Raw genomic sequence first — 19,804 nt, forward strand, 5'->3', positions numbered from 1 at the left:
ATAAACTGGTTTTCGGTTTATACTATGCTACGAGGCTGGTCGTTTCAGTTGTTTGATTGTTAAACGACGTCGGTGTCAAATCCCGAGTTTCGAGGGGGTGACACTAGACTCCTCATGTCCTCTGTTTTAACTGTGCTGTTGAATTTGAATTGGCACAGAAATCTAGATTGAAGTTGAAAGTTAAAATTGAAATATATACTCACCACATGACTTTAGTTTGGAGCAATGTGTTTGAATTTACGGTGTCGCAATCTTTATAATTTTTTATTTTAAATTTTTGCAATTTTCATTAAGCTGTCTAATAAAGAGTAAATATGGAAAAAAAAAAGCTTTAATCAGGGATACTCCGGAGAAAAATAATACACTCAAATTTGGTAAATGCTTAGTATATGTTTCAATTAAGGGCACGTTTGGCTTATTATTAATTCATAAGCTACTATACTTTTGAAAGTAGATCATTGTTTAAATTGTGAATATGTTTTTACTCCTACAAGTAGATCTTGGAAGTTGTTACTCATCTTACGAATAACGTTTTACGCTCAAGTGAGCGACCACCTGAATAAATATATTGAGACAAAAAAATAATGTGTTTGAAAATATGTGGGCCTATTTTGATCTTAATCCCATAAGTAATTGAAAATAGAATCCAATTTTAATTACTTGACTCAATATCTAAGAATTGGATTGATCAAATACAAATTGAGCTTAAATAACAAAGATGGTCATACCCCATCAAACTGTTTCAAAGAAACTTTCTGTAGTTAGAGACAAAACAAAATAAGGTTAATAAATATATACAGAAAAAAAAAGTATCTTGATTTGAGCTTTGGTTAAATTCAGTAATTCACCTAAAATATTGCAAGAGGAAGGAAAGCTCATGTGATGATGACCATGATCCTTAATTTATGGGCATTGACGAAATAAATTGATGAGATACCTGAAGGTGAGGGAACAGCAGTGTCCGCAATAAATATGCGAATTTCTTGTTCCATTGAATCAATCATTCAATATCCTCGTCCTTCTTGTTGAAAATTATAGTAAAAACACAGTATTTATTGTGTAAGCTTTACTACTTATGTAGCTATAAATTATTGTGAGTGGTAGCATTAGATGCATTGCCCGCTGAGTTGCCGCCACTCCGATCTGTAAAAGCATTCTTGAATGTCTTTTTCACGTTATCTTTTGCAGCTTCAATTCTGGAATTTTCATTCTCTTTGATTTTGTTCGTTTTTGCAACTCATTTTGAATTTTTTAAGAAAAGTGAACTTATAATTTTCAAGTTTTGCATTTTCTTGTTTCTTTTGTTCACTTCACTTCTGTCCATCATTTTCCTGTGGGGAGAAAGGGAGGAAGAACCGGTTGTGGGAAGAGTAAGTGTGTGTGTTCTGTGTTTTAATCTCCAGATGACTCGACATGTGTTTTTTTGACGTAATCTTTGAAGCTTCAGGACTTGCATTTTCTTGTTTTTTGGTGTCTTCTGTTCAGATTTGTGGAGAAAATGGGAAAAACGGGACAAAGGAAGGTGTATTTTCGCATGCTTTCTTGACGGGCAGAGCACCGTGTTTTGTGATCCCTGTATTATTCTGAAATCATGTCTTTTCATTTGAATAATCTTTTAAGCTTAATCAAAGACTTCTGAATTTCTTTTCATTGCTGGGGATAGTGGGAAAAAAACTAGTGTTACAAAACGTGTATCTGTGTGTGTGTTTTTTTGATGGGGAGAGCTCCTTGTTGTGATAAGAAGGGATTGAAGAAAGGGCCTTGGACTCCTGAAGAAGACGTTAAATTGGTCGAATATATCAAAAAGCATGGCCATGGCAGTTGGCGTTCTCTCCCCAAGCTTGCAGGTGTTGCTTGGTTATTTTCATTTCAAGAAAATGGTTATCTTTCTTTGGTGAACGAGTTAACTCAGTATTAACCCAAGTCTTGAGTTGGCCCAGTAGCAGATTGTTTATTTCAATGGCAGTTTCATAATCAAATTTATGTGAGTGATGTTGCTAAAATCGGTTATGGTACCTGGGAGGTCGGATCTTTGCTTAGAGAGCTCGGATCAAACTTTGGAACGATGGCTGGGAGCTCGGATCTTCAGTCGGGAGCTCGGATCAGACTCTCGAAATCTGGAAACACAAACAAGAACGTTAGAAGGGGGCCGGAAGGCTGTTCCGGCGTAGCCCCTCCGACGCTCAAGTCAGAGAATAGAAAATTGAGAGAGGAATGTGTGTGCTAAGAGAATGTGAATATCTGAATGAATAAATAATGAACGAAACCTGGTATTTATAGGAGAACAATAGAGTCCTGATTTTGGTAGATTTAGATCCTCAGAATCTTGCTAGATTTGGTTAGATTCTGTGAAAGATTCGGTCATATCTTCTAGATTTCGTTAATATTTTTGTGCGTTCTTGCTGAGATGTGAAAACGCCGCCTATTTTCCTGGGAGGTCGGCTCGGGAGGTCGGCCAATCATATCCGGTCGACTCGATCGGACTACAAATGAGGTCAGCTCGGGAACTCTTGGGAGCTCGGCCGTGGAGCTCGACATGGGAGCTCGGCCATATTTTTTAAGCCTCGCTTTGGGTATTTGGGAGGTCGGCTTGGATGACCTCCCGGATGAGGTCCCGGCCTGCAGCTGGCTTGGCACGAGTTCCTGGTCACCTGGCCTTCAACTGTCTGGGCCACCGAGAGTAGGCCGAGGCCATCCCCGACCCTGGGGTATCAGTGAGGCTTTCAGTTTTAACTGAGCCTCTGTGAGTAGTGTTTTAATGTGTTGCACTGAATAAGCATAGAAGGTTAAAAGTAGGGGTTTTTTTTTTTTGTGTATTCTGTGAGAAAAATTTTCTTTTCATTACTTCAGCTACTCTGCTTCTATCAAAATACCAAGATGAATAGGCAAATATGAAATAGGTCTGAAAGGATTACGATTCTGTGATGGCTGAAATTTGATGCAAGTGAGAAATGAATATGCAAAAATCGGTAGACTGTGAAGGACTTTCGAATGCAATGCATGTATTTTATGTATCATGGCCGCATTTAACTAAATTATGTACTTGGTACCCAGTATCATGACCAAGAATTTAGTTTGGGGTAGGAAACTTGCTATGTTTTTGGTTGAGATAACTTGCATTTATTAAAAAAGGTATGTATACAGAAGTTCGATTTCATTTGAGCTCGTCGGTTTATGGTGCATCATTTCAATGCCTTTTAATAAATTTAACATCTTGGAAATCCCTTACTGTTAATGGAAGACTGGTTTGTTTTCTCGATTACAGGTCTTTTTCGCTGTGGAAAGAGTTGTCGGTTACGTTGGACGAACTATCTTAGGCCAGGCATCAAACGAGGTCCCTTCAGTGCCGAAGAGGAGAAGCTTGTCATCCAGTTGCATGGCATCCTTGGAAACAGGTTTTTAGCATTTTCTACAATATTGCATTTGCATATATTGCCGATATAATTAAATTTAAAACAGTCCTAAAATGTAGCTCGTCCTATGATGAGCCATTCAAACCAAAGACACTATCTGTACAAAAAGAAATACACGAGCTCGAACTTTCTTCAAGCGCACTTTTTAAAATGATGAATGTTTTGATTTTGGTCTTTATTGCTTCAGATGGGCTGCCATTGCGTCCCAACTAGCCGGTAGGACAGATAACGAGATAAAGAACTTGTGGAACACTCATCTGAAGAAGCGATTGCTCCAAATGGGGATCAACCCTCAAACTCACGAGCCCTCCTCGACACCCAATAGTTCACATAAAAGAATCCCAGCCTCTCCTTCTACACGTCACATGGCACAATGGGAGGGAGCAAGGCTCGAAGCCGAAGCTCGCCTCTCCAAATTAGAATCTCCACTCTCAATTATTCAGTCATCTTCTCTAAAATCAGATGCTGACTTTTTCCTACGTCTGTGGAATTCGGAGGTTGGAGAAACGTTTCGGAAGTTTCACAATGAGGGGGAAATTGTTTCTCCAGTTGTAGTCTCTTCTCCATCAACAAAGTACGGCTCTACATCTGGAACCACTAGCGAAGCTGGGCTTTTTGCAGCTAATTTCTCCGAGAAAAACGAAGTTTGGCAAATATCAAATTCCTCAACCTCAAATGAATTGGAGGATGATTCATCTGAATCTGCATTGCAGCTGCTTTTGGACTTTCCTAGTAACAATAATGACATGAGTTTCTTGGAGAACACCGATATCTATATATAACTTGTATCCTGCAATTTTTTAGTGAAAGCTCTGGGCTTTAGTTTCCTCTAGTTTAGTTATTGAAACCAAGTGTTTCTGGAGATGGAATTTGTGGTATATTTTAGGTTTTATTATTATTATTATTATTATTATTATTATTATTATTATTATTATTATTATTATTATTATTGTAATTTCTTAAGATTCAAGGCTCATCCCATTTCATATATTTTGAAGTTTGAGTTTACCATGATATCTGGTATTTTGCATGCAATTTTGTAGAATAGTTCAATTTAGACAGTCTGATTCTTGTCTCAAATTTTTCTCTCGGGAATAGGGCCAAGAAAAGTTCTCAATTGAAACAAAAGACAATGAATGGCATGTCCATCCTTAACTTTTTAATAACATTTCTTAAAAAAAATTGAACAAATCCTCTTCTAAACATATAGTTCTAAATAAAATGTCTAATACATATAAATATTATATTTAATTTCATATCCAAATCTTTTAGGCATCGTAATACATGTGTAATTTATTTATTTATTTTTAATTAATCATGTGTAATTAACAGTTTTTATTTTTGATGGACTGATATTACCAATTAGGCCATCTGTCCTTGTCAAAAAGCTTTCCCTAGTGGACGTGGTCGCTTGGCAAGTTAAATCAAAATTATTATATACGTTATTTTCTATTCAGCCTGACCAATTAAAAATCGTATCTGAATTAATTATAATTGTCTTTTGAATAACATTTGATTTTTGATATGGATATCGAGATTGATATTGGATAATAAATTTTATTTGACATGCGGGGGAGATAGAGTAGAAAACAAATAAGGATGTATGGCTAATAAAATAGAAAGATTTATTAAACAGAAATTAGGAAAAACAAGATATAGACTAGTGGATAGTCAAGTGAATTGAAAACTCTAGAATCCGTCTGTTGTTGATTTCTACATCTTTGTTTATCATCATCTTGTTAGTTGTCATCATTTATTTTATTACCAAACTCACTATTCGATTATTTAGTTAAAATTAAAATTATTTTAATTACAAAAGTTAGTTTTAATACAAATATTCATGGTAACAATAATCTAATCATTCGTATGTTAAAATTTAACATCGTAGACTTGCGATCAAAATATCAAGCAACACATATTATTTTAATTTAAAAATTGATAACTCTCAATTATTATTATTTTTTTAAATCTACTTCTTTTTCATATGAACCATTCATTGTACACTACAAACCGATAATACATTATCAAATGAGAGAGGCAAGTTGCGATGTTTGGTATGAAGTTGATTGATTTCGATTAGGGGTGTCTATTGGGTTGGGTCAGGTTTCAGGTCAGCTCGCAAACTTTTTTTTCTAATCTNTGCGATCGAAATATCAAGCAACACATATTATTTTAATTTAAAAATTGATAACTCTCAATTATTATTATTTTTTTTAAATCTACTTCTTTTTCATATGAACCATTCATTGTACACTACAACCCGATAATACATTATCAAATGAGAGAGGCAAGTTGCGATGTTTGGTATGAAGTTGATTGATTTCGATTAGGGGTGTGTAGTGGGTTGGTCGGGTTTCGGGTCAACTCGCAAACTTTTTTTCCAACTCGAACACGAATCCGTCTAATCCGACTCAACCCGTCTAACCCACCTAATCCGAATTTTATTTATTTTTTTTAAAAAAATTAATTAAAAAAATTCGTAAAAATAAAAAATAATAATATTTNTAAAAAATTAAAAGTATATTTACTAAATCAAATAAACTATTGTTTAAAAAATAAAAAATATACAAAATAAATATTAAATTATGAAAATTTATCATATAAATATACAATAAATTTTGTTTAAATATACAATATATAAAAATATAAGTAATATTTTCAGGAAAAAGTTTTCGGGTCAACCCGACCCGTCTAACTTGGTACTAACCCGAACCCACCCAACTCGAACCCGAAAAACCCTAACCCGAACCTGATTTTTTTCGTGTTGGGTCGTGTCGGGTTGACGAGTCGTGTTGTATTTTGCCACCCCTCCACCCGACCCACCCGACCACACCCCTTGTAATATACGAAATCGTCCAAGACCACGTCCACCTTGTATTTTTTCTATATCTTAATTATTCAATAAATCAGGCCCCTATTATTGCATTTTTGGGCGAATGGGATTCATAAATTAATAGTTTATACGTGCATTCATTTGGTTGTAGAATTTTAATAAAAATTTATTTTTATTAAGTTTTTTTTAAGAGTATCAGTATTTGAATAAAAAAATTAATTATTTTTATAATACATTTAAATTAGCCAAAAGAAGAAAATTTAAAAATATATATATAATTTTTATAGTTTGAGTTTATCTAAGAGTCGGTTTAGTTGGAGAATCCAACATACTAATAACATTTTTTTTAAAAAAATATTTTTTTAAAAAAACATATTATTTTTTAAAGAAAAAATTTATGATTCGGGTCTTTTGTTCTTTCTGTTTAAAAATTTAAAAAAAATACAATTGTCATCATTTATCCAAACAGAAATAGTGTTTCTATTTTTTTAATAAAAGCGATTAACTTTATGGATAACGAAAATAAGCAGTAAAATAATTTAATAAAGATTATTATATTATAAAAACATTTTAATATATTTAAAATGGATAATACATTATTATACTATAAAAACGCACATATTTTTCAAATTAAATATTAAAAACATATTATGTTGATAAAATGACGTTCGCGTTTTAATTCAAGTAAACGTGAGCATACAAAGTTAACACAAGAAAAGATGAACCAATCAGCCACCATTCCTTTATAAACAAATAGCTAATTCCTCTCTTCTTCCTAGCGTCTTTCCTTGATTTTGCCTCTTCGTGGGACTTCTTTTCATCTTTTATAGAGTGTGCAAGTTTGTATGTTATATATGTAGATTGGTATAAAATCTGTGTTCAATTTCCATGAAACTTTCAATTTCCCACGTCTTCGTCACTCTGCCGTCGCCGTTCCTTTTTCCACCATTGACCCTTGTGGTCTTTATGATCAAGCTCTTGTTTTATACCATCAGTTTTTGTTCGTTTTAGCTGCGTCTAAAGTCCCAGAATCAAAGATTCTCATTAAGAATTTTCAGAAGCTGTGTAAACCTTGGGAAAGGTTACTTTTTTCCTCTTGTTTTTTTTTTATGTACGACAACTGTATCATGTTTTGTGTTTTGTTTTTCTTTTTGGGTTTATCCTGTCTGTTGCGTCGATTCTAGTTTCGATAATGGTGTGTGTGGATAAAGTTGACTTATTTTTTTATGGTATTTTCATAATGTTTATTCTATTAAAATGTTGGTCTTGAAAAGATAAGAATTTTATTTCAGTGGTGGAGGTATATTCCAGATTTCTTGAACAAAATTGGGAAATTTAGATTGAGGCTTCCAAAATACATTACTCATGGCTGATCTTTGACTGAAAATCCATTGTATAAAAACAGTGTGTCAAAGGGCTGATTTTCGTTTATTTGATCAGTTGCTTTTTGTGGTTTGATCTGAATTCTGAAATTACGGGATAATTTTTTGTTGCATTCGGAGATGAATTTGAAATACATGGATTTCGATTATATTTTTATTTTTAACCATATATGAAATTTTAAATTCATATTTTATTTATTTAGCCGGCCCGTGAACTTGAAATCTATAATAATTAACGGAAAACTTAATATAACCATGTAACGGATAGAATTGAAGTTTATGGTCTTGATGTCTACAACTACAAAAAAATCATTTGAATATATTTGAAAATCATGAATTTGAAATCCATGTATCTAAATTCAACCTTTATTATCAGCTATGAAATGTAAGAAGTAGAATTTAATATGAAATGTTATGCTTTAAAATTTTAGATCGTTATGTTACTATGAGGTTGACTAATGATCATACGTATATGATCTTTGTGTAGTTTCTCTTTGCGTTTTCGAGTTTTCAACTCGATGCTGCTGATATCTGTAATTGCTGTTTTCAAACTTTAAATTTGAACCACTTACTTTTTGCAGGCTACTTATTTTGTTTATTCTGCTTCATCAAGATCAAGATATTGGTGACTTAAATCATGAACAATCTCAAGCTAGCGGTGGAAGTAGTTCGAGCCCACAATCTTATGCCCAGAGATGGGCAAGGTTCATCCAATCCATTCGTGGAGCTTCACTTTGATGGTCAGAAATTCCGCACCACCGTAAAAGAAAAGGATCTCGACCCATTTTGGAACGAGACTTTCTATTTTAATGTATCTAACTCTAATGATCTGCATAACCTCTCACTTGAGGCTTATGTATACAGCAGCAACAGAACCAATAATTCCAGATCGTCGCTTGGAAAGGTCAGGATAACAGGTGTATCCTTCGTTCCTTATTCGGATGCTGTCGTTTTTAACTACCCTCTGGAAAAAGGTAGCATTTTCTCGCGTGCTAAAGGGGAGCTTGGCATGAAAGTTTATATAACTGATAGTTCGCTTCTGAACAACTCGGTCCCTCCTCCTGACATATCTTCATCTTCTTATTCGAGCTTGCATTCTGTCAATGAAGAGCTGCTTTCTCAGAAAGTGGAAGACATTGTTTCGGAGTTACCGGCTAAACAACGCAAAAAGGGGTCAAGACACACATTTTATAATATTCCAAAATCAAACAACCAGCAGCAACCGCCCCCTCCTGTACACACAAATAGTGAAATGAGGTTTGAACCACAGGCCCCACAGGTTGTTCGAACGTATTCAGGTTTATCTTCACAGCCGGCCGACTTTACACTGAAAGAAACGAGCCCTTTTCTTGGAGGAGGACAAGTTGTTGGGGGCCGAGTCATACGTTCAGATAAGCAGCAGAGTGTTTATGATCTAGTTGAGCCCATGCAATTCCTCTTTGTACGGGTCGTCAAGGCTTGTGACCTTCCTAACATGGATCTCACTGGGAGTCTTAACCCTTATGTTGAAGTGAGACTTGGAAACTACAAAGGAGTCACAGGGCATTACGAGAAAAACCAGAACCCAGAGTGGAACACAGTGTTTACCTTTTCAAAAGATAGAATGCAGTCATCTATTTTGGAAGTCGTGGTTAAAGATAAGAATTTGGTGAAAGATGATTTTGTTGGATTTATTCGATTTGATCTCCATGATATTCCCACGAGAGTTCCACCAGATAGTCCTTTGGCTCCAGAATGGTATCGTCTTGAAGATGAGAAGGGTGAGAAAACGAAAGGGGAACTGATGGTTGCTGTTTGGATTGGCACACAAGCTGACGAGGCTTTTCCGGATGCCTGGCATTCAGATGCAGCTAGCCCTGTGGATATCTCGGGTCCTTCCACACACGGCCGTGCAAAAGTCTATCACTCCCCTAGATTGTGGTATGTGCGGGTGAATGTGATCGAGGCACAAGACTTGGTTGTGTTTGAAAAAAATCATTTTCCAAATGTTCAAGTTAAGGCACAGATTGGGAACCAAATTTTGAAGACGAAGGCAGTCCAATCCCAAACCATGAATGCTTTATGGAATGAAGAATTCATGTTTGTTGCTGCTGAACCCTTTGATGATCATCTGATCATTTCAGTTGAAGATCGTGTTGGTCCAAACAAAGACGAGGTTCTTGGTAGGACTTTTATACCCCTTTCAACAGTTGATCGACGTGCAGATGATCGAATGATTCACTCCCATTGGTTTAACCTTCAGGAACCAAATTCAACTGAAATTGAGGAGCCAAAAAGAGATAAATTTTCGAGTAGGATCAATCTTCGAATCTGCCTTGATGGAGGCTATCATGTTCTTGATGAATCTACACATTATAGTAGTGATCTACGACCAACAGCAAAACAACTCTGGAAGCCACCGATTGGTATCTTAGACCTGGGTATTCTGAATGCCGATGCCCTCACTCCAATGAAAATAAGAACTGGGCGAGGTACATCTGATACATATTGTGTTGCCAAGTATGGTCAGAAATGGGTTCGAACCAGGACAATTATCGACAGCTTAAATCCAAAGTACAACGAGCAGTACACTTGGGAAGTTTTTGATCCAGCCACTGTTATTACAATAGGCGTTTTTGACAATGCTCAAATGGGTGACAAGGATTCGAATGGTAATCGAGACATGAAAATTGGGAAAGTTAGAATTCGAATCTCGACCCTTGAAACTGACAGGGTTTACACTCATTCTTACCCCTTACTAGTACTCCACCCTTCTGGTATAAAGAAGATGGGAGAACTACACTTGGCAATTCGATTTTCATGCACATCGATTGTAAACATGATGAGTTTATATTCAAGACCCCTCTTGCCAAAAATGCACTATGTTAGGCCATTAAGCGTGCTGCAGCTCGATATACTACGTCAGCAAGCTGTCAGTATAGCTGCGGCACGGCTAAGTCGAGCTGAACCTCCTCTCAGAAAAGAAGTTATCGAGTACATGACCGATGCAAATTCACATCTGTGGAGCATGAGGCGCAGTAAGGCGAACTTTTTCCGCCTGATGTCGGTTTTTAATGGGCTTTTCGCTATGGGGAGATGGTTGAAAGAAGTTTCTGCGTGGAAGAACCCTATAACAACAGTTTTAGTCCAAGTTCTCTATGTGATGCTCATATGCTTCCCTGAACTGATTCTTCCGACAATATTTCTCTACATGTTTCTCATCGGGCTCTGGAACTACCGGTACCGACCTAGATATCCTCCTCACATGAACACAAAACTGTCATTCGCTGATGCAGTGCACCCCGATGAGCTTGACGAGGAATTCGACACATTCCCCACATCACGAGGCTCAGAGCTTGTAAGAATGAGGTATGATCGCTTACGAAGTGTGGCTGGTCGTATCCAAATGGTTGTTGGCGATATAGCCTCACAAGGAGAGAGGGTTCAAGCACTGCTAAGTTGGCGAGATCCCCGGGCAACTGTAATATTCATGGCATTTTGTATCATGATCGCCATTGTTTTATATGCTGTGCCTTTCCAGTTACTGATCATCTTGGCGGGATTGTATGCCATGAGGCATCCCAAGTTCCGTCACAAGCTGCCACCACCTCCAGTGAACTTTTTCCGGCGGCTTCCGGCCAAGACTGATAGCATGTTGTGAGTTATAAACATCTTGTATACTGGTTTTGCTTCTCCTTTCTGTTTTATCATGTATGGTTTGGTCATGTTGCTCAAAAGTGTACAAAAATATGTAATTCTGCTACTGTACTTTGTTCTGCTCACGGGTGGCTAAAACGGGGCATAGAATCAATAGCTTCAGCACCGTGCTAGATTGGCCGCTCTGAGAAATAAACTGTGTTGCTGCCATTTTTCTGGTTTTTGCTGCAGGATACTCACCATGTATAATACAAATGCAACGCTGGTATGAGATTATTGTTTGTTGTAAATTATTTTTGTACATATTCTCTACTGAGGCAATAATTCTTGGGGTTGGCATGTTACATACATACAGATTGAGAAAAAGATTTAATGAAATTATCAATAAATTTGAACATTTATTTCTTTAAAGGGGGTTAGATCAAGATGGGTAAACCAGAATTTATGTTAAGTATAGACTATCAGAAAGAAGACTTGATTCTGGTATGCCGATTAATAAATAGCACTGGAAAGCAATAATAAATAATAAACGAAAATGATAAACAAAGAAGGGCCCAACCGGGTTCGAACCGGTGACCTATTGATCTGCAGTCAATTGCTCTACCACTGAGCTATGGACCCTTTAATGCTGTGTGTTAATTAACTATATTAATTAATATAATAAAAGCTTAACTCACCACACAAATTTGATTCGAAATATCTCTTTTATTTATTGCTACGTAACACAAATCCACTAAATCACCCAAATAATTCATAAACCACATTATCAGTCACACACAACTGGGTGTGTTTGAGAACGATTAATAAATAAATCATATATATTGATCCATTAATTTCAAGGTTGGCATATATCTTGAAATAAAAATACAAAATTTTTATTTAGTTTATTCATAAAAATTATTATTTTTTATTATAAATATAAGTAAAATTGATTCGTAGAATAAATAAAAATCGTGAAACTATATATGTTAATCTAATGAACTTTACATTATTTTACCTAAGCCATGTAATTCAATATTTCACCCAACAACAAATAAGTGTTATTGAAATTTTATGAAGAGATGATTATGTATATACAAGCGAATGCAATTCATCGTAAATAAAAATGCAACAATAACCGTTAATTGTAACGACTCTAATCCGATTCCCGCACGCACAATTTTCACACACTAGCTTTGTCCCCTCCTCTCCATTTCAAACCCTCGTTCTTGAATCCCACAGATGAGAAACCCTGTTCGAAACCATGTTTCACCTTCTTGTTCTACCCATTTTAACCCCATAATCCTCCTCAAATGTCACAAACCCTCATATCCGATCCACTCCAAGAAACCACGTAGAATTTCCTTGCAATTTCTCTGTTCATCACAACCCTCAGGAAACTCAAACTCTTCTTCAGATCAACATTCAACCCTTTTCTCGATTCTTAAAGCTATACCCGATTGGGCTGATATGATAAAAGAGCGAGGTATGATGCAGAAAAGATCCTTGTATGACCATGAAAAATGGGTTCAGCACAGAAGCTCTTCAAGACATGTGAGGCATTTCTTGTCGAGCTTAAGTTCGCGGGTGATCTTGTCATTGGTACCGCCGGTTATTGTGTTTACATCGTTTGCGGTGATTATAGCTAGCTATAATACTGCTGTTTCTATGGGATGGCTGCCGGAATTTTTCCCCATTTTGAGGGCCCCTTCTTTGCCTTATCAGTTGACAGCCCCGGCTCTGGCTCTGCTACTGGTTTTCAGAACTGAAGCCTCGTATTCGAGGTTTGAAGAAGGGAAGAAGGCTTGGACTAAGGTTATTGCGGGGACAAATGACCTTGCTAGGCAAGTGATTGCAAGTGTGTCGAGCCCGAGTGATGTGCTGTTAAAAAAGGCAATTTTACAGTATATTATGGCATTCCCAGTTGCTCTTAAGGTTTGAAATTTCTTTCTTGCTTCTGTCCTTTTAAATTTAGCAAATTCTATCTTTAAGTTTCCTTTCATTCTCTCATATCTGGTTAGAAGCTATATGACTGCTTGAATATTTGGCTTTGGTCATAAATTTATTTAATGGTTAGAACTTGTAGTGTTGCATATTATTAAGTGGAAATCCTACTGCTCCATAGATTTGTCTGTCGGGTATGTCCAGCTTGCCTCTTCTGTATGGTTGGTTGCGGTGTCACAATTGTTTGTGAAGAAAGTTCAGGCTTTTTTTGTCCGTGTTTGGGACTTCAATAATGAGATCCGAGTTTATCGTTTTGTGAAGGATCTGTTGAAATTCTAGGACCTTTTTTTATCATTGTCGAATGATTAAAGCGTTTAGAACTAGCAAGATGGTTTGAGTCCCGTTGGAAAATTATCGCACAATGGCTGAACCTAAAACTTTCTTAGATATTCAATCTTCCTATTTTTTAGTTTCTATATTTGCTTTGATTCCTGTACTCACTGATCAAGTTTATGTCAGAAACACAAATTATTGATATAGAAACTTCTTCGATGCAGTGCCATATCATCTATGAATCTGATATAGACAAAGATCTTCGAAATTTACTTCACACTGATGATTTAGCCATAGTTCTCGGTTCAAATCATCGTCCTCGGTGCATCATTGAACTCATCTCTCAAAGCCTTCAGTTACTAGATATTGAGGATTCAAAGCGCCATTGTTTGGTAATTTGGAACATATCTCAGAAACCTTTTTCCTTTTCTCGCTGGCAGTACTTGGACTTTTTCAACATTTTAGATGAGCAAAAGAATTGATTGTTAGTCGTTTCCCAAATCGATTTTTATGTCAAATAGTATTGCAGGAAACAAAACTTTCTTGTTTTCATGAAGGCATCGAGATTTGCGAACAGCTGGTCGGTATACCAATTCCTCTCTCATACACAAGATTAACCTCAAGATTTTTAGTTCTCTGGCATTTTACACTTCCCATCATACTTTGGGATGATTGTCACTGGATCATTGTGCCTGCTACTTTTATCAGTGCCGCCTCTTTATTTTGCATCGAGGAGGTATTTTTCTTTCCTGTTGCTTACCTCGACGTGCTTTTATTTGTAAAGAAGAAAGGTGAAATTTTAATCCCAATTACTTTCTCGTGTTTTGATAACCACCCAAATACTTTCTCGTGATTCATAGTTGCTGGGATCAACTATGTTCCTTGTCCTATTTGATAAAATGACTAAAGTAAGGGGATTGTCCTATCATGTATGATCATCTATATGCCGCAAAAGCGGCATTGTGCCTTTTGAGCTATGTGTATATCATTACAACAACTTTTGGTACAATGTTAGAAGATCGAACCCACAGTAAATTACTACCAATATCAACTGCGCATACTTCATGGAAATCTGCCAATTTGTGAAGTCTCTTCACACAAATTTTTTGTTTATCTTTGAATATTATCCGCAGGTAGGTGTTCTTATAGAAGAACCCTTTCCAATGCTTGCTCTGGATGAGCTCTGCCATGTGGCTAATAGAAGCATCAAGGATGTTATGAGAAACGAGGAGTTAATCAAGGATCGTGTACATGCGAAAAAAACAATCAGCCGTAACAAGCAGGTTCTAAATGGATCTATTACCTCTTCTCTGGAAGGCAGAGAACCTGGTTAAGACATTTTCTTCTACCTCATGTAAGACTCCCCAGTTTTCTTGGTTTAACTTTGTAAAACATGACTTCTCCAATATTATACATGTATATATCCAAGAATATCGATTCCGTGCTGCCCTGTGTGCATTGTGTATCTCTATCTTCTATTTTTCCATATCAAATGCGAATAATCAATTCAAAAATATTTAGTCGCAAGGGTACAAATTTTCATAATAACAAGTTGAAAAACCAAGATTTTAACAAAACATGGGCACTAACTTTTATAATTTAAATCTTGTTATGTATGACGTATACATGCTAAAATATTTGTAGGCTTAAGATATGTATATATTTTTTGACAATATAAATATATTTTCCCATAGCAATGAATAGTGAGAATGAACATTGTAATTTTTTAAAACCATCTTGTCCGCTCGTGATGCTCGCTCTGTTAAATTTATGATTTTTTTATTAAAGAAATAGACCTTGGGAGATTCTTGCAAAACCTGCAAACTTGAGGGAGTTTTTTGTAAATACTAAAAGCATGAATATCAAATTATTGAATGATCCCTCCCACAGACCCATAAAATGAAATTAAACCCCTTCGTCTCAAAATTTCCCGAATGTAACCCCTAAATACCAATCTCTCTCTCTCTCTCTCGAAATTGAGAGGGAAAAGGTACGAAGTTCAAATGTCGATGCGAACGCGAAACGACGACGAATCAGAGGTTCGAGAAGGGGAAGAAGATGAGGTGTCAAAGCTGGAGGAAGAAGTGGAGCGAATGGCGGAACAGGTGCTGGAGTACAGAACTTCACTACCCAATCAACTCACCACAACTCTTGCTTCTCTTCTTTCAACTCAGAGACCTATGATACCCGACCCGGAAGTTAGAACGATTTCCGGGTCGGATTCGGAACTTGGGAGTAGCCAGGGTCAGTTTCTTGATTTTGCTTGTGTGTGCTTTTGGATCCGAGTGTTAGCTCGCTGTTAGGGTTTACCTTCTCTGTATGTTTTATTGCGGGAATGGGATTTGCTCTGTGAAAGCAATATAATTTTTCTGCAATGTCTTGAACGCCTTAACTTTCTTTTTATCCCCTTCTGTATTTTGTATTTTCCAGGATTATTTGTAGGAAAATTTTCCATTTCATGACTGAGAATTTGGAATAGGTCCCATGATCCACTATTCAGTTGCATGCCTTAAACAAATATTCTTGCATGCGGATTGAGGAACTATGTCACCAGTGGTGTTCTACTTGGAAGAAATAAGCGTATGTACACTTCCTCCTCGGCGATGTGATAGACTAGTTTTAGGGGCCTTTGATGGTCTATGTAAGCACAAAATATAAGTCTTCTGAGAAGGAGACTGCAAATTCCCATTTTTGCTTCTCCATTAGTTTAAGAAATTTGTCAGATGTTGAAAGTACCAGCATTTAGTCTTCTGAGAAGGAGTCTTGACACTTGAGCAAGCAGTGGGAATTCTAAAGGTTCCCCGGGGGAAAAATAGAGATGTCTCCTACGTTAACAATTCTTTTTCATTTTGGTGTCTGGCAACCAAGATTGCATTTTGTTCATAGAAACTGAAAATTATGAGTAGACTTTCTATAAGCTGATTCCCTGGCCCCAACAAAGTGTGTCCCTTCGTGGTTGTATACTTGCTTGTTCTCCTTTGTGGGGCTCTTTTTGAATGTCATGTAAACCTTCTTGTTTGCTAATATTGATCTTCTGAATAATGTTATATGAATTGCATGTGTTCCATATCTTTGTTTGGTCTGCTTAACATTAGATGTCTTTTTCTTTAATGTGGAGCTTTTTCCCCATCGTGCAGGTGTGGCGAGACCTGTCGAGTCAGGGAGCATGGTCTTGTTAGTCAGAGAGGATCGGGAGGAAGAAGAGAAGATACAGCTTCTTAAGCAAAAGATTTCAACTAATGCCTCTAAAATGCAAATTGTCTTGCAGAGGATGAAAGAATATATGGCGAGGATCGATAAATTGGAGTCGTCCAATGATGTTATCCATCCTGCCTTTAAAAGGAAAAGGACTAGTTGAACTAGCATTACATATTTATTTCTTTTTCTTGGTATCTATCATCTTTATTTATAAACAATATGTTGTGCTTAATGCTCGAGCAGTGTGTTTTTATCTGTATTGGATGAACTTTTCGGGTGCAAGGATATAAACATGTTTTCTAAACTGCATAAAGATGTAAAGTGGTCGGTTGTGTACCATATGATCCTAAAGGAGATATGTATTTATTGATTTTGATTAGAGGTAACAAGCTTTAAAAAGTAACCACACTAGGAATTTTTGTAGTCTGAGATTTGAGAAGCGGACAAAACCGAGTCCTCGTGATTTATTTGAAATTTTAGTAACCTGCACTTACTATTTGTTTGGATATTTGAATTTAATGTGATATTAGAATCATTCCATCCAAAGCACTAAGTACACTACATTATTTCAAAGAACGAGAATTACCCCAACTCAGAATTATCCCGACCCATACAAACCAGGTACTATCGGTAGACTCAAATCGATACAATTTTGCACAATGTGTTGCAACAAGTAAATGTAAAATTGAATATTATATGTACAAAAGAAACTCAAATAGCAAGAGATTTGCAGCTTATAACGTCATTCACGGATATCAAACCTGGAACAGAAGAGCTCAACAAAACACGATCCGCATGATAAATATCTGGAACATCAAACATCACCGTACTCAGTCCCTTCCCGATAACTAACATCTTCTTACCAACAGCCACAAGTCGACACGGTGGCCGAGTCAAAAGCGTCGACAATCTCCTCACAGTTATCCACTCCCTACGATCTTTTTGCCACACCATTAGTCTAGCACCTAAAGTTTGGTTCAGTACGAATAATACACCATCTATAACAAATGCAGGACCACACCAACCAGAGATAAAATCAGCATCAACACGGTTCCAAGTTTCGTTGAACGGTTCATATACAATAGCATATGCATGAGACAATATGCCTTGAGAACCACATCTAACATAAATCTTCCCATCTAAGACGAGAGAATTTTCAACATGCGGAATAACATTTGGGTCCATGTGAGGACTCCAACAATTTGTGCGGGGATCATAAGAATCCCAAGAATTTGTATGACCTAATTTTGATCCAAGCCCTCCGATGGCAAATATTTTCCAAATATTTTCCCGTTCAAAGCTTCATGTGCAAAATAGCTCCTAAGAATAACAGCAATCGACAATCAGGATAACACCAGTAGAACTTGAAAGAATTATTGTTACTACTTTTTTTTAAAGAAACCAGGATGTTTGTATACCTTGGAGTGGATAAACAACCAGCAGCACTCCACATATTTGTCAGAGCATCATAAAAATAGACTTCACTAGTGGCATCTTCCACCCAACCACAGCCTCCAAACAGGAAGAGTTTCGTACCTAACACTTCAAACCCCACACCTTTTCTCTTCAAGAAGCAACTTGGAAGGCCATGTACGAGCTTCCAACCCCTTTTGAAATGGTTTGGATCCAACATGTAAATGCAAAGCTCCTCGGACTTGTTTATGCACAGAGCATAAATCCACGTCTCAGCTAAATGATGTTTAAGTCGATAAGAAACCCACTCTTTGCTGCATACCAACTCTCTCCATCTCTTTGAAACATGTTTGAGATGTGGATGGTACCTCCGAGGAACACTCGCCAAGCAGGAAACAACAATGTCATCTGGAAGCCCAGGAATTAAAGCTGATAGCTCTGATCTACCGGAACCCTCACTCCTGCTTTCTAAGTTATCACAAACTGAAGGTAATTCCATTGGACTATTAAACCTACAGGATCCAGTTTCCCCTCATTCTATCTGGTAAAATTTAAAGTAAACATTAATTACCATAAATGCAACTTTGGACATTGTCCTGCTAACACATAGTGATGGATTACAATACCCAATTCTGCACTGAATGGAGATCATTTTATGTCATTTTATTTCAAACTACACAGCCATTTTTTAAAAGAACAAGATGAGTGATTTTACAGGGAAAAAAAGAACTTGAAAAGGCCAAAGAAGCTGGACAAGTAAATATACTCAACAAAAGTATAAAGCCAATGAGATCGAAAGCCAGAAACCAGCAATTTCAAGCACACTTCTAAGTAAAAAATACCCCCTCCGTCTCAAATTTAAGTTAATTTGTACCATAGTTGTCAAAGGCGAGCGCCTCTCGCCTCAAGGCGAGAGGCGCTACCAGGCGCAGGCATTGCCCAGGCGCAACGATTTACAAAGGCGAGCCCAGGCGCGCGCCTCGGCTCGCCTTGGAAGGGCTCTCGGGCGCGCCTTAGGTGCGCCTGAGATTGCCTTTTTTTAAAAAAATTCAGTGACAGAGAAGTTCATCTCTGTTTTTTTTAATATTAACTTAAAATGTAAAAAGCCCAACCCAACCTTAAACCCTAACAGCCCAGTTAACAAATTAAATATCATGAGGCGACAAGAGCAGAAATGTGCAGACTGCAACAGAATTACAGAAGCCAACAACGTGACAGCGTGAATAAGAGAAAGGCCAAGAACCATTTATTGAAGAAAGCTCAGGTATCAGTTCTAGGTACTCTGAAGATTCGATGGAAGAAGATGAACTTGATTTGGATGATTGAAGAATTTTAATCGTGTTACTTATTATAATGAACTTATTAATTATTTGTTGTTTTGTGTGACATTGTTACTTAATTATTTCATATTTTAATATATTATTCTAAGATAAATATATTTTTTTTAAAAATAAATAATGTGCGCCTTGCTTCGGTAAGGCGCGCGCCTCGCCTTGCGCCTTGCGCCTCAGGCTCCAGAGCCCGTGTGCGCCTCGGTGCGCCTTGCGCCCTTGACAACTATGGTAATGAGAAATCTGTCTTTTAAAACTCTATTGTGAAGCTTTACGACTTGAATTAGACGGATGCAGAATATATTTTAATCCATCTCAGTTTCAATGAATTTCAATCTAAGA

The 19,804-nt window shown here is 36.8% G+C and overlaps 5 protein-coding genes and 1 non-coding gene across 8 annotated transcripts; 4 read left to right on the forward strand and 2 right to left on the reverse strand.

Moving 5' to 3' along the window:
* The first annotated feature begins 949 nt into the window (after positions 1-949).
* LOC140970711 (transcription factor MYB17-like) lies at positions 950-4,310 on the forward strand. The gene is given in 4 exon segments (XM_073432577.1): positions 950-1,847; positions 3,266-3,395; positions 3,601-4,189; positions 4,191-4,310. Coding segments are annotated over 4 exon segments (879 nt in total). The 5' UTR covers positions 950-1,714; the 3' UTR covers positions 4,218-4,310.
* Positions 4,311-6,953: 2,643 nt separating this feature from the next.
* On the forward strand, positions 6,954-11,567 carry LOC140970710 (FT-interacting protein 3-like). 2 transcript variants are annotated; one of them, XM_073432575.1, is made up of 2 exons: positions 6,954-7,327; positions 8,210-11,567. In XM_073432575.1, exon 2 carries the CDS (start codon positions 8,266-8,268, stop codon positions 11,266-11,268), a length of 3,003 nt encoding a protein of 1,000 aa, XP_073288676.1. In that variant the 5' UTR covers positions 6,954-7,327; positions 8,210-8,265; the 3' UTR covers positions 11,269-11,567. The 2 variants fall into 2 exon arrangements, with proteins under 2 accessions (XP_073288676.1, XP_073288677.1); XM_073432576.1 differs by having other exon boundaries at positions 8,242-11,567.
* A 246-nt stretch (positions 11,568-11,813) lies between these two features.
* Positions 11,814-11,885, reverse strand: TRNAC-GCA (transfer RNA cysteine (anticodon GCA)). The gene has a single exon. It is a non-coding gene; the product is annotated as a tRNA-Cys (tRNA).
* A 496-nt stretch (positions 11,886-12,381) lies between these two features.
* On the forward strand, positions 12,382-14,972 carry LOC140970712 (voltage-dependent chloride channel 1, chloroplastic-like). 2 transcript variants are annotated; one of them, XM_073432579.1, is made up of 4 exons: positions 12,382-13,178; positions 13,745-13,912; positions 14,050-14,256; positions 14,654-14,968. In XM_073432579.1, exons 1-4 carry the CDS (start codon positions 12,486-12,488, stop codon positions 14,852-14,854), a joined length of 1,269 nt encoding a protein of 422 aa, XP_073288680.1. In that variant the 5' UTR covers positions 12,382-12,485; the 3' UTR covers positions 14,855-14,968. The 2 variants fall into 2 exon arrangements, with proteins under 2 accessions (XP_073288680.1, XP_073288681.1); XM_073432580.1 differs by lacking the exon at positions 13,745-13,912 and having other exon boundaries at positions 14,654-14,972.
* Positions 14,973-15,422: 450 nt separating this feature from the next.
* LOC140960290 (uncharacterized) lies at positions 15,423-17,088 on the forward strand. The gene is made up of 2 exons (XM_073418505.1): positions 15,423-15,764; positions 16,658-17,088. The coding sequence occupies exons 1-2, from the start codon at positions 15,524-15,526 to the stop codon at positions 16,876-16,878; spliced, it is 462 nt and encodes a 153-aa protein (XP_073274606.1). The 5' UTR covers positions 15,423-15,523; the 3' UTR covers positions 16,879-17,088.
* Positions 17,089-17,300: 212 nt separating this feature from the next.
* Positions 17,301-19,000, reverse strand: LOC140960296 (F-box/kelch-repeat protein SKIP4-like). Its single transcript, XM_073418517.1, is given in 3 exon segments — positions 17,301-17,996; positions 17,999-18,038; positions 18,137-19,000. Coding segments are annotated over 3 exon segments (1,101 nt in total). The 5' UTR covers positions 18,631-19,000; the 3' UTR covers positions 17,301-17,429.
* Between the last annotated feature and the right edge of the window lie 804 nt (positions 19,001-19,804).

This window comes from Primulina huaijiensis, chromosome 2 (assembly GCF_012295235.1).
Source record: "Primulina huaijiensis isolate GDHJ02 chromosome 2, ASM1229523v2, whole genome shotgun sequence".
NCBI classification, from domain to species: Eukaryota; Viridiplantae; Streptophyta; class Magnoliopsida; order Lamiales; family Gesneriaceae; genus Primulina; species Primulina huaijiensis.

Excerpts from the sequence above, each read along its gene's own strand:
- LOC140970710 (XM_073432575.1), top strand. The coding sequence starts at position 8,266 with ATGAACAATCTCAAGCTAGCGGTGGAAGTAGTTCGAGCCCACAATCTT.
- LOC140970712 (XM_073432579.1), top strand. The coding sequence starts at position 12,486 with ATGAGAAACCCTGTTCGAAACCATGTTTCACCTTCTTGTTCTACCCAT. Across the intron at positions 13,179-13,744 it reads CATTCCCAGTTGCTCTTAAG|TGCCATATCATCTATGAATC; the intron begins GTTTGAAATTTC and ends TCTTCGATGCAG. Across the intron at positions 14,257-14,653 it reads CTTTATTTTGCATCGAGGAG|GTAGGTGTTCTTATAGAAGA; the intron begins GTATTTTTCTTT and ends TATTATCCGCAG.
- LOC140960290 (XM_073418505.1), top strand. The coding sequence starts at position 15,524 with ATGTCGATGCGAACGCGAAACGACGACGAATCAGAGGTTCGAGAAGGG. Across the intron at positions 15,765-16,657 it reads GGAACTTGGGAGTAGCCAGG|GTGTGGCGAGACCTGTCGAG; the intron begins GTCAGTTTCTTG and ends CCCATCGTGCAG.